General features: G+C 37.2%; 1 protein-coding gene across 10 annotated transcripts in view; it reads right to left on the bottom strand.

The window, feature by feature from the left end:
* Window positions 1-14,467, bottom strand: part of ATRX (ATRX chromatin remodeler) — a 333,086-nt gene that overhangs the window by 133,093 nt on the left and 185,526 nt on the right. For all 10 annotated transcript variants that reach the window (XM_072816168.1, XM_072816161.1, XM_072816162.1 and 7 more), the window contains 2 exons: window positions 8,209-8,350; window positions 7,034-7,143 (listed from right to left, as the gene is read on the bottom strand). In XM_072816168.1, coding sequence (XP_072672269.1) covers window positions 7,034-7,143; window positions 8,209-8,350 — 252 coding nt within the window. The remainder of the gene's footprint in view (window positions 1-7,033; window positions 7,144-8,208; window positions 8,351-14,467) is intronic.

Below are 14,467 nucleotides of genomic sequence, written 5' to 3'. Positions count from 1 at the left end.
GCTCAGCGGTTTAGCGCCACCTTCAGCCTAGGGTGTGATCCTGGAGACCTGGAATCAAGCCCCATGTCGGGCTCCCAGCATGGAGCCTGCTTCTCCCTCTGCCTGTGTCTCTGCTTCTCTCTTTCTCTGCCTCTCTTTCTCTCTCTCTGTGTGTGTGTCTCTCTCATGAATAAATAAATAAAAAATCTTAAATAAAAAAGGAAGGAAGAACAAGTATTGTTAAAATGTCTATACTACCAAAAGCAATCTACACATTTAATGTAATCCCTATCAAAATACCACTAGCATTTTCATAGAGCTAGAACAATCCTGAAATGTGTATGCAAACACAAAGACTCCAAATAACCAGAGCAATCTTGAAAAAAGAAAAACAAAGCTGGAGGCATCATGATTTCAAACTTCAAGCTATATTACAAAACTGTAATCATCCAGACAGCATGGTACTAGCACAAAAAAAGGACACAAAGATCAATGGAATAGAATCAAGAACCCAGAAATGGACCCACAATTATATGGTCAACTCATCTTTGACAAAGCAGGAAAGAATATCCAATGGAAAAAATACAGTCTCCTCAACAGATGGTGCCAAGAAAACTTGAAAACAACATGTAAAAGAATGACAATGGATCACTTTTTCTACTATACACAAAAATAAATTCCAGATGCATGAAAGACATAAATGTGAGACAGGAAATCATCATAATCTTAGAGGAGAACACAAGCAGCAAACTCTTTGACCTTGGTCATGGCAACTTCTTACTAGACACGTATACAGAGGTAAGAGAAAGTAAAGGAAAAATGAACTATTGTGACTTGAGATAAAAGGTTTCTGCATAAGCAAAGGAAACAATCAACAAAACTAAAAGGCAAATTATGGAATAGGAGAAGATACTTGCAAATGACATACTGGATAAAGGTCTAGCATCCATCATCTATAAAGAACTTATCAAAATGAATACACAAAAAATGTATTTCCAGGCAAGAAATGGGAGGAAGACATGAATAGAAATTTCTCCAAAGAAGACATACATATGGCTAACTAAAACATGAAAAAATGTTCATCACTCATCTTCAGGGAAAAACAGATCAAAACCACAATGAGATACCACCTCATACCAGTCAGAATGGCTAAAATTAACAATTTAGGAAACGAGATGTTGGCAAGGATGTGGACAAAGGGGAAGCTCTTAAATTTTTCCTGGGAATGTAGCTTCTGCAGCCACTGTGGAAAACAATACGGAGGTTCCTCAAAGAGTTAAAAATAGAACTACCCTATGATCCAGCAACTCTATTCTTACACAATGGATAACAAAACTACTGATTAGAAGGGGCAAATTAACCCCTATGTTTATAGCAGCACTATCAACAACAGCCAAATTATGGAAAAAGCCCAATGTCCACTAATTGATGAGTGGAAAATTTAAATATGGTAAATATATACAGTGGAATATTACTCTGCCAACAAAAAGAATGAACTGTTGGCATGAGCAAGGACATGGATAGAACTAGAGTGTTTATGCTAAGTGAAATAAGTCAGTCAGAGAAAGGTAAATCTAAGTAATTTCACTCGAGTGGAATTTAAGAAACAAAATAGATGAACAGAGGGGAAGGGAAAGAAAAAATAGGATTAAAAACTGAGAGGGAAGCAAACTGTAAAAGATTTAATTATAGATGGTAGTAGGATGGTGATGGGAGGTGGAGTGGAAGGATGGGCTAAATGGGTGATGGGCATTAAGGAGGGCACCTGTGATAAGCACTATGTGTTACATGTAAGTGATGAATCAATAAATTCTACTCCTGAAACCAATACTAAACTACATATTAAGAAATTTGAATTTAAATAAAGTCTTGGAACAAAAAAAATCTTAAAAGGCAAGAACAATGTTTAAAATGGTTAAAAAATAAAAAGTGTTCTACTTGAGGCAAGATGGAGGAAGAATAGAAGTCATTGTTTTATCTGGTCCCCTTAATTTAGCTAGCTCTCAAATCATCCGGAACACCTATGAATTCAATGTGTGATATAAGGAAAGAATGGTTGGAACTATACAAATGAAAAAGTGACCACTTTTTGTAAGGTAGGAGTGGGGAGAAGAAAAATGGAGGGGATATATGAGAAGATAAACAGCAGGCAGAGGGAGTCTTTGTAAGCTGGATACGAGAAAATGATAGAGACGTGGGGCTCAAAATCAAGAACTTTAGAAATCTACTTCAGTGAGAGACTTCCTGGCCTGAAAGATGCTCAGTAGTGATGCAGGACAAAATGGCAGGTGGGACTATGGGGTCTCAAAATCCCGAGGCACAGAAAGAACAGGGGTGCCTGAGCCGGCAGTTTCCAAGCATTGAGAGGGGAAACAGGTTTAGGTCAGTGAGCCCAGGAGAGGGTTCTCAGCTTGTTTTGTAATAAACCCTGAACCACCACCGGACTGGGCAACTACTCTTCATGTTGTGTCCCTGTAAAGGAGTGGAATACAGCAATCCTCTGCTTTCCTCTGGGAGAGGAGAAGCAGGTGTGCAAACAGGTGAACACTCTCTGTCCCAGAGCCTTGGAATAGACAGAAACGAGGCAACTTTCAGCTTCCTCCAGGAGGGGTGGAGCAGGTGAACACATGAATGAGTGAGAACCCTCACTGCCAGAGCCCTGCATGTTGCACAAATCAGTGTCCCTCTATCTTCCCCTGGGGAGGATATGAGTGAGCATGTACCAAAGGAGTCTGCAGAGTTTGACACATATCATGATCTTCAGCTCCTGGGCTGGAGATCGGGGTGCGGCCATTTTTATTTTTACCTTCTAAGGAGGTACAGAAAGCCTTCAAAGAACAAAAGCCACACACAGCAAACAGCATACACAGAGCCTGGCCTCTGGGCAAAGGACAGTGAAACTCCACCCAGGCAGGGAAACCTTAGTATCAGTGCAATAGGCCCCTCCTCCACAGATTAGCTGGAAGAACAAGTGAATAGCAAGTTTATTTGACCGAAAAGGACTGGAACACTCCAGTGCTAGGAGAAAATACTATATAGAATTCGAGGGGGTTTTTTCTTATGACTTATCTTTCAGTTTAAAATTTTCCATTTTTTCTTTTTTCCTGTTGCAACTGGTTTCTTATCAGCTCTTTTAAGTATCTGTAAACTTTTATTTTTTACATTTATATTTTATAGATATATTCTCCACTTCTGGCTTCCTTTCACTATATTCAAAAAAGTAACTCATTTTAGACCTAAAGACACCTTCAAACTGAAAATGAGAGGGTAGACAACCACTTACCATACAAATGGACTTCAAAAGAAACCTAGGGTAGCAATTCTCATATCAGATAAATTAAAAATTTTTTAGATAAATTAAATTTTAAACCAAAGACAGTTGTAAGAGATGAAGAGGGATACTATATCACACTTAAAGGGGCTATCCAACAAGAAGATCTAACAATTATAAGTATTTATGCTAATTTGGGAGCAGCCAATTATATCAACCAATTAATAACCAAGGTAAAGAAATACACTGATAATAATACTTCAACACATCACTCACAGCAATGGACAGATCACCTAAACAGAAGATCAACAAGGAAACAAGGACTTTGAATGACACATGGAACCAGATGGACTTCACGGGTTATATATTCAGAACATTTGAACCTAATGCAACAGAATACATATTCTTCTCCAGTGCACATGTAACTCTCTCAATAACGGACCACATACTGGGTCACAAATCAGGTCTCAACTGATACGAAAAGACCAGGATCATTTCCTGCATTTTATCAGACGACAAGGCTTCAAAATTGGAACTCAAACACAAGAGGAAATTCTGAAGGAACTAAAACATTTGGAGGTTAAAGAGCATCCTTCTAAAGATTGAATGGGTCAACCTAGAGAAGAATGAAAAAGATTCACGCAAACTAATGAAAATGAAAGCACAACTATTCAAAATCTATGGGATACATCAAAGGTAGTCTTAAGAGGGAAGTACATTTCAATATTAGCCTCTCTCAAAAAAATTAGAAAAATCTCAAATATACAATCTAACCTTACACCTAAAAGAGCTGAAGAATAGCAAGGCCTAAACCAAGGAGAAGAGAAATAATAAAGATTAGAGCAAAAATCAATGAAACAGAAAGCAGAACAGTAGAACAGGTCAACAAAACTAGGAGTTGGTTCCTTGAAAAAATAAGAGATAAACCTCTATCCATACTTATCAAAAAGAAAAGAGAAAGGATTCAAATTAACAAAATCATGAATGAAACATGGACAATTATGACCAACACAAAGGATAAACAGATGATTTTAAGAACACATTATGAGCAACTATATGCCATCAAATTAGACAATCTGGAAGAAATAAGATGCATTCCTGGAAACTGATAAATTACCAAAACTGAAACAGGAAAAAATAGAAAATGTGAACAGACCAATAACTAGCAAGGAAATGGAAGCAGTCATCAAAACCTTCCAAGGAAACAAGGGTCCAGAGCCAGATGGCTTCCCAGGGGAATTCCAAATATTTGAAGAATTAGTACTATTCTTCTGAAGCTGTTTCAAAAGATAGAAATGGAAGGGAAACTTTCAAACTCATTCTATGAGGTCTGCATTACCTTGATCACAAAACCAGACAAATACTCCATAAAAAAGAAATACAGACCAATATCCCTGATGAACATGGATGTCAAAATTCTCACCAAGATACTAGCCAGTAGGGTCCAATAGTACATTAATAGGATTACTCACAATGACCAAGTAGGATTTATTTCTGGGATTCAACGGTAGTTCAATACTCGCAAGTCAATCAGCATGATAGATTACATTAATAAAAGAAAACAGAAGAACCATATGATCCTCTAAATTAGCACAGAGTAAGCATTTGATAAAATACAGTATCCTTTCTTGATTAAAACTATCCACAGTGTAGGGATAAAGGGAACATACCTCAATATCATAAAAGCTATCTATGAAAAGCCCACAGCGAGTATCATTATCAATGGGAAAAACTGAGACCTTTTTCCCTAGGGTCAAGAACATGACAGGGATGCCCACTCCCACCACTATTGTTCAACACAGTACTAGAAGTCGTAGACTCAGCAATCACACAACGAAAAGGAATAAGAGGCATCCAAACTGGAAAAGAAGAAGGCAAACTTCCACTCTTTGCATATAACATGATACTCTATGTGGAAAACCCAAAAGACTGCACTCCAAAATTGCTAAAACTCATACAGCAATTCAGCAACAAGGCAGAATACAAAACCAATGCAAGAACTCAGCTGCATTTCTACAGACTAACAATGAGTCAGAAGAGAAATCAAGGAATCGATCCTAATTACAACTGCACCAAGAACCATAATATATCTAGGAATAAACCTCACCAAAGAGGTAAAGGATCTGTACTCTAAAAACTATAGGACACTTATGAAAGAAAATGAAGAAGACACAAAGAAATGAAAAAAACATGCCACATTCTTGGACTAGAAGAATAAATACTGTTAAAATGTCTATGCTACCCAGAGCAATCTACACATTCAATGTAATCCCTGTCAAATACCATGGACATTTTTCACAGAGTTTTCACGTCTTCAAAGGAAAGGGAAACAAAAGTAAAAATTAATTATTGGGACTTCATCAAGATAAAAAGCTTCTGCACAGCAAAGGAAACTGTCAACACAACTAAAAGGCAACCTACACAATGGGAAAAGATATTTCCAAATGACATATCAGATAAAGGGCTAGCATCCAAAATCTATAAGGAACTTACCAAACTCAACACGCAAAAAACACAGTCCAGTCAAGAAATGGGCAGAAGACATGAAAAGACATTTCTCCAAAGAAGACCTACACATGGCCAACAAGCACATGAGAAAATGCTCTGCATCACTTGCCATCAGGGAAATATAAATCAAAACCACAATGAGATACCACCTCACACCAGTGAAAATGGGGAAAATTAACAAGACAGGAAACAACAAATGTTGGCAAGGATGTGGAGAAAAGGGAACCCTCTTCCACTGTTGGGAATACAAGCTTATACAGCTACTCTGGAAAACAGTAAGGAGGTTCCTCCAAAAAAGGTAAAAATAGAGCCATCCCATCACGTACCAATTGCACTACTGGGGATTTACCCCAAAGATACAGATATAGTGAAACAAATGGGCATCCGCACTCCAATGTTCATAGCAGCAATGTCCATAATAGCCAAACTGCAGAAGGAGCCGAGACATCCCTCGACAGATGAATGTATAAAGAAGATGTGGTATACACATACAATCAAATATTACTCAGCCATAAGGAAGGATGAATACCTACCATTTATATCGACATGGATGGTTCTGGAGGGCATTATGCTAAGTGAAATAAGTCAATTGGAGGAAGACAAGTATCAAACAGTTTCTCTCATATGTGGAATATAAGAAATAGTGCAAGAGACCATAAGAGAAGGAGAGGAGACTGAATGGGGAAAATCAGAGAGGGAGACAAACCATGAGAGACTATTAACTCTGGGAAACAAACTGAAGGTTGCTAAAGGGGAGGTGGGAGAGGATTGGGTAACTGGGGGATAGGCATTAAGGAGGGCCCCGTGATGTGATGAGCACTGGGTATTATACTGTATGTTGACAAACTGAATTTAAATAAATAAAGTGTTTTTAATAGTGAAAAATACTTTACATTCTCATTACTATAGGATCACAGTGTGTTAGAAATTGTAAAGACGTTCATTTCCACCTCAAATTCTTCACAGTTTTTTACTGCTTCTGCCTTATAACCCCATTCCTTCACTTAATTAGAATCCTTCCTCATAGATCACCTTCTTAAATTTGCACTCCCTATTTATTCTCTTATTAACTACCTGAAAGTACATATTTCATATTTGATTAAAATTTCTCAACTGTACTGTAATATAAGCTTCCTGAGAGAGGGATCTTGTTATTCTTGTTTACTGCTGCTGGGTCTCCAGACCCCATTAAGTCTGCCTCAGACACAGAATACAATCCAATATAAATTCTTGAATTCATGAATGCGTAAGAAGAGAATATCTTCATGTTCTTACCTGTAATGTCTTACCAAGGCCCATGCAGTGTGCTAGAATGCATCCCGAACCTGGAGATTTCTTTGTTTTTTTTACAGACTCACAGCAGCAATCCCACATAAACTGAACACCTAAAAATGACATATTCATTAAGTTTAAAGATCCACATTAAAAATATTCCTTCATAAATATATCAAAAACATAACTAAAACTTTAAGAAATAGAATTTAACTATGAGATAAAGAATCTCATAAATATATAGGAGATTACTTACTAAGGTTAATTGCAAAAAAAAAAAAAAAGACAGTAAACTGAAGTAGACAACAGGGTGACTTTCTTTCATTCATCTTATCTATTACAGCAAACCTTCATTCCCTGGGACAATCCAAAGAAACCTGAATAATCTAAAATAGAAACATGATCTATAATTTTATCTAATTTATAGATTCCTATCAAATATTCTTTCAAGTTTATTGAGCTGATTAGTAAAACAACCCAGGAGATAATTTATTATCTCTCCCTTTATTCAACAGTAAAGACTAAACAAGAAAAGGGGCTCATTACCCAAGGAGTAGAGCTGTAGAACTTTCCTTATGAATTCATTCACACGCACACTAAAAATTGCCTTACTGATTCCACTTTAACAAAACAAGAATAGGGATAATTTGTTAATTTGATGTTAATTTGATAATTTGTTCCCAAATACCAATGTTAGAATACTATTAACAAGCATACTCACAAATGTTGAAAGAGGATTTCCTAAAGAAGGCTTTTAGCTAATGGTGGTACCTCTACCTGCCCTGCAGCTGCCCTTACCCAATCATTGTAGACTATGTGAAATGCGCTTGCTATATATACCCATTTGTAAAGGGCACTTACTTATTTCCCCTTCTATAACACTCATTTTCTTTGCACTGAATTGTGTCTCCTCATTAATTTATGAGCTCTATAGGAGGCTGGGTTCACGTTTGTTTTGCTCACAAATGTGCCTCTAGTGCTTAGCAGGATGAGAGGCACACAGGAAACACCAAATTTGGTAAAACTTAATTAAAAATGATTTAATCATGGGGCACCTGACTCGGTTAAGCTTCTGACTCTTGATGTCAGCTCTTAGGGTTGTGAGTTCAAGCCCCACTGAGCTCTACTGGGCATGGTGCCTACTTTAAAAATGCTTTAATTATACAATTGTTTCTTACCATCTACTTGATGTGGTTTCAATTTGATGACCATATTTCTATGAACCTGCACTAAAGGTTCTTTGGTTTCTTCATCTTCATCTAAAACCAACTTGGTTGTTATTGGACACTTGGTGGGTGAAGCATCTTCAATTTCTATCACCTACAATAAAGGGAATTACAGTTAGCTAACTCACAGAAATCTTTCAAGCAATGTTGAAGTAGTACTATTACTAAGGGAAATTTTCCAAAATAGAGACACATCTACTTACACACCATATATCCAATACTTTGCCTCAATAAGATCACAATAGATCACAGGTTAACATATGTTTTTCAAAATTAAATACTTGTACAAGACTTTGAGCCACTGTGGAAATATCAGTAATTTAGTTCATTAGTTCTCATCCAATATATACTAACACACATGACAGGAAAAGCTGTGGAAAAAAAACAGTGCTCTAAAATAACCTTTAGTACCATTCTACAAATTTGAGTAAACAAATGGATCCCAACCAAGGATGTTTCTATTTTTCTAGAAGACATCTGAAAATGTGCAAGGGCACTTTAAGGTTCTGAGAAATAATCATCAGGACTGGTATTTAATGTAAGCAGAAAGGAAGGTAAATACAGATGTTCAATAATATAAAAGACAATCTCAAACAAGAACTGTTCCACCCAAAATGCCAAATGACTCCCACTCTAAAACAGTGTAAATATGTGTTGTGAAAGGGAAAAATTTTCAGAAACACTGGTTTGAGAAACAGAGACTCAAAAAACACGACAACATACAATATCTTCTAACTGCAAAAGGGAAACAATTATCTAAATTTAGTTTCTTATTTAAAAGAACGTTTAGGCAATCTAGAAGAAATGGACGCATTCCTGGAAAGCCACAAACTACCAAAACTGGAACAGGAAGAAATAGAAAACCTGAACAGGCCAATAACCAGGGAGGATTGAAGCAGTCATCAAAAACCTCCCAAGACACAAAAGTCCAGGGCCATATGGCTTCCCAGGGGAATTCTATCAAACGTTTAAGAAGAAACCATACCTATTCTACTAAAGCTGTTCGGAAAGACACAAAGAAATGGAGTACTTCCAAATTCGTTCCATGAGGCCAGCATCACCTTAATTTCAAAACCAGACAAAGACCCCACCAAAAAGGAGAATTACAGACCAATATTCCTGATGAACATGGATGCAAAAATTCTCAACAAGATACTAGCCAATAGGATCCAATAGTACATTAAGAAAATTATTCACCATGACCAAGTAGGATTTATCCCCGGGACACAAGGCTGGTTCAACACTTGTAAAACAATCAATGTGATTCATCATATCAGCAAGAGAGAAAACAAGAACCATAGGATCCTCTCATTAGATGCAGAGAAAGCATTTGACAAACTACAGCATCCATTCCTGATCAAAACTCTTCAGAGTGTAGGGATAGAGGGAACATTCCTCAACATTTTAAAAGCCATCTACGAAAAGCCCACAGCAAATATCATTCTCAATGGGGAAGCACTGGGAGCCTTTCCCCTAAGATCAGGAACAAGACAGGGATGTCCACTCTCACCACTGCTAGTACTGGAAGTCCTAGCCTCAGCAATCAGACAACAAAAAGACATTAAAGGTATTCAAATTGGCAAAGAAGAAGTCAAACTCTCCCTCTTCGCCGATGACATGATACTCTACATAGAAAACCCAAAAGCCTCCACCCCAAGATTGCTAGAACTCATACAGCAATTTGGTAGCGTGGCAGGATACAAAATCAATGCCCAGAAATCAATGGCATTTCTATACACTAATAATAAGACTGAAGAAAGAGAAACTAAGGAGTCAATCCCATTGACAATTACACCCAAAAGCATAAGATACCTAGGAATAAACCTCACCAAAGAGGTAAAGGATCTATACCCTAAAAACTATAGAACACTTTTGAAAGAAATTGAGGAAGACACAAAGAGATGGAAAAATATTCCATGCTCATGGATTGGCAGAATTAATATTGTGAAAATGTCAATGTTACCCCGGGCAATTTACAAGTTTAATGCAATTCCTATCGAAATACCATGGACTTTCTTCAGAGAGTTAGAACAAATTATTTTAAGATTTGTTTGGAATCAGAAAAGACCCCGAATAGCCAGGGGAATTTTAAAAAAGAAACCATATCTGGGGGCATCACAATGCCAGATTTCAGGTTGTACTACAAAGCTCTGGTCATCAAGACAGTGTGGTACTGGCACAAAAACAGACACATAGATCAATGGAACAGAATAGAGAACCCAGAAGTGGACCCTGAACTTTATGGTCAACTAATATTTGATAAAGAAGGAAAGACTATCCATTGGAAGAAAGACAGTCTCTTCAATAAATGGTGCTCGGAAAATTGGACATCCACATGCAGAAGAATGAAACTAGACCACTCTCTTTCACCATACACAAAGATAAACTCAAAATGGATGAAAGATCTAAATGTGAGACAAGATTCCATCAAAATCCTAGAGGAGAACACAGGCAACACCCTTTTTGAACTTCGCCACAGTAACTTCTTGCAAGATACATCCACGAAGGCAAAAGAAACAAAAGCAAAAATGAACTATTGGGACTTCATCAAGATAAGAGGTTTTTGCACAGCAAAGGATACAGTCAACAAAACTAAAAGACAACCTACAGAACGGGAGAAGATTTTTGCAAATGACGTATCAGATAAAGGGCTAGTTTCCAAGATCTATAAAGAACTTATTAAAATCAACACCAAAGAAACAAACAATCCAATCATGAAATGGGCAAAAGACATGAACAGAAATCTCACAGAGGAAGACATAGACATGGCCAACATGCACATGAGAAAATGCTCTGCATCACTTGCCATCAGGGAAATACAAATCAAAACCACAATGAGATACCCCCTCACACCAGTGAGAATGGGGAAAATCAACAAGGCAGGAAACCACAAATGTTGGAGAGGATGCAGAGAAAAGGGAACCCTCTTGCACTGTCGGTGGGAATGTGAACTGGTGCAGCCACTTTGGAAAACTGTGTTGCGGTTCCTCAAAGAGTTAAAAATAGACCTGCCCTACGACCCAGCAATTGCACTGTTGGGAATTTACCCCAAAGATACAGATGCAATGAAACGCTGGGACACCTGCACCCCGATGTTTCTAGCAGCAATGCCCACAATAGCCAAACTGTGGAAGGAGCCTCGGTGTCCATCGAAAGAAGAATGGATAAAGAAGATGTGGTTTATGTATACAATGGAATATTACTCAGCCATTAGAAACGACAAATACCCACCATTTGCTCAACATGGATGGAACTGTAGGATATTATGCTGGGTGAAGTAAGTCAATCGGAGAAGGACAAACATTGTATGTTCTCATTCATTTGGGGAATATAAATAATAGTGAAAGGGAATAAAAGGGAAGGGAGAAGAAATGTGTGGGAAATATCAGAAAGGGAGACAGAACATAAAGACTCCTAACTCTGGGAAACGAACGAGGGGTGGTGGAAGGGGAAGAGAGCGGGGAGTGGGGGTGAATGGGTGACAGGCACTGAGGGGGGCACTTGACGGGATGAGCACTGGGTGTTATTCTGCATGTTGGTAAATTGAACACCAATAAAAAATAAATTTATTATAAAAACAAAACAAAACAAAATAAAAAATAAAAGAAAGTTTAAAAAGATAATAAATAAATAAGATATGAATATACCTATCTCCCTATCTCTGTACATTTTTACTGTTTTATCCCTATGTCTATCCATTACATACTACACCCAAGAACTGTATAAGATAGGTACAAATATTCCCATTTTACAAATAAAAAGTCAAAGACGCAGAAGTTAAATAACTTACACAAGGACATACAACGATTAAATATCACAATAACTAAGATACCCAGAGTGTCAGGCACTATGGAGTCCTTGATCTTAACCACTACACACTACTACTTTAATGAAGGAAATGCTTATATAAACAAATATTTTTATGGTTCCATGTAAATCAATAAAGATTCATGATTTTATTTTTTATAAGATTCATGATTTTAATATTACAGACATTATGATAATGAAGGAATACAATTTACCAAGTATTTTCTTTCTTATTTAAAACTGAAACTATGGATTACATAATATTCACCATGGAAATTTTCAAATGTAAAAAAGTATTAGACAGAATAGCATAATAAACCCTACTACCCATTATCCAGTTTCAAATATTACCAACTTCTGGTCAATTTGTTTTCACTGATAGCTTCCTACTCATCATCCAGCTCCTCAGATCCCACAAGTGATTTTGAAGCAAAACTGAGAAAGCATGGAGTTCCATCTTAAATGTTTTCAACGTCTCTTTAAAAGGAAATTCTCTTTTTAAACCATAACTGCATTATCATTATTGCATGCAAAAAAAATAAAACATAAGTCACAAATCTGTGATAAATTACCTGAATAGATACTGCACTTACATAAAACTGTAAAATAGACAAATCAAGATTAATAATAGGTGACACCATAGTGAAGTATAAATACCACAGTCCATTTAGATTCAAACTCCATTTTCACAAGTTACTTAAACCCTCTTAGCTTCAGTTTTTTTCATCTACTAACTGGGAAAGATTATAAACAGCCCTCATGAAGTTGTGGAGATTGAATAAGACAATGCATGCAAAGTAACTGACACAGACTAACTATTCACTAAGTTTTTATTATACCCTTCCGTGGATGTGTCCAAGATTCCTATCACTGGGTCAAATCCATAATTCAAAATGGAAAATTCCCTGAATGTCTTGTCCTTTTTGCAAGGTGTAGTGCCTGCAATCCTAAAATGGTCTCTAAGATCCCATCCTCTGGAGTAAACATCCTGTATTGTCTGATCGCTTTGAGTACGGTTGAGATCTGTAAATATGATAGGGTGCCATTCCCATAATTGAGTTAGTAATCAGTTGGGTTTGTTTTAATCAAAAATAGGATTCTCCTGGTAGGGCCTGACCTAATCAAAATGAGCCCTTTAACAGACTGAAGCGTAAGAAATACTCTTTTACTAGTCTCGAAGCCATGTTGTGGAGAGAAGTATCTAGGAGCTAAGGACGTCAATGCTACAACTACAAAAAATTGAATTCTGACAAGAAGAGACCCTAAAAAGTACACAAAGTCTTATATGAAAATCTAAGCTCTGGCTAAAACTTAATTTCTGGGATCCCTGGGTGGTGCAGCGGTTTGGCGCCTGCCTTTGGCCCAGGGCGCGATCCTGGAGACCCGGGATCGAATCCCACGTCGGGCTTCCGGTGCATGGAGCCTGCTTCTCCCTCTGCCTGTGTCTCTGCCTCTCTCTCTCTCTCTCACTGTGTGCCTATCATAAATAAATAAAAAATTAAAAAAAAATAAAACTTAATTTCTACTCAGACACTGAGCAGGTGACCCAGTAGAGCCATACTCAGTTAAGTCACTCTGAAATTCTTGATTTACAGGACTATGAGATAATAATATTGTCTTAAGAGGCTAAGTTTGTGGTAATATTTTAACATATAACTAGAAAATTAATACACAAAGCTTTAATTAAGACTTTGGAAACAGGCACCTGGGGTGGCTCAGTAGTTGAGCACCTGCCTTTGGCTCAGGTTGTGATCCCAGAGTCCCGGGATTGCGTTCCACAGGCACCTTGCAGGGAGCCTGCTTCTCCTTCTGCGTAAGTCTCTGCCTCTCTCATGCATAAATAAATAAAATCTTGGGGTTATTTGTCCTTGGCAAGTCAAGTTCCAAATGACCTTTAAAAAAAAAGACTTTGAATCACTATGTTCATTAATGATTTGCATATTTTTGTTTTTTAAGTACTGTCCTTGGATTGGGGATTAGTGAATCTTCATCCTGAATGCAGGAGGAGAAAATCTATCTTTTTTTACCATTTTATTTTTTTTCACCATCAAAATTGTAGTCTTTATTCCTCATCCCTTACTTCCCCAAACCCCCATGCCCACCTACCCTATGGTAACCATCAGTTTGTTCTCTATAGTTATGAGTCTGTTTCTTGATTTGTCTTTTTTTCTTTGCTCATTTGTTTTGTTTCTTAAATTTGACATATGCGTGAGATCATATAGTACTGGCCTCTAAATGACTTATTTCGATCAGCATTATACTCTCTATCCCTAGCCATGTTGTTGCAAATGGCAAGATTTCATTCTTTTTATGGCTGAATTTTATATATGTATATATAAAACAATTTGCCTTATCCATTTATCTGTCGATGGACACTTGAGCTGCTTCCATAGTTTGGCTACTA

Source organism: Canis lupus, chromosome X, assembly GCF_048164855.1.
Source record: "Canis lupus baileyi chromosome X, mCanLup2.hap1, whole genome shotgun sequence".
In the NCBI taxonomy this organism is placed as follows: domain Eukaryota; kingdom Metazoa; phylum Chordata; class Mammalia; order Carnivora; family Canidae; genus Canis; species Canis lupus.
Note: the sequence above shows the minus strand (reverse complement) of the source record. Positions and strands in the feature narration are given on the sequence as shown.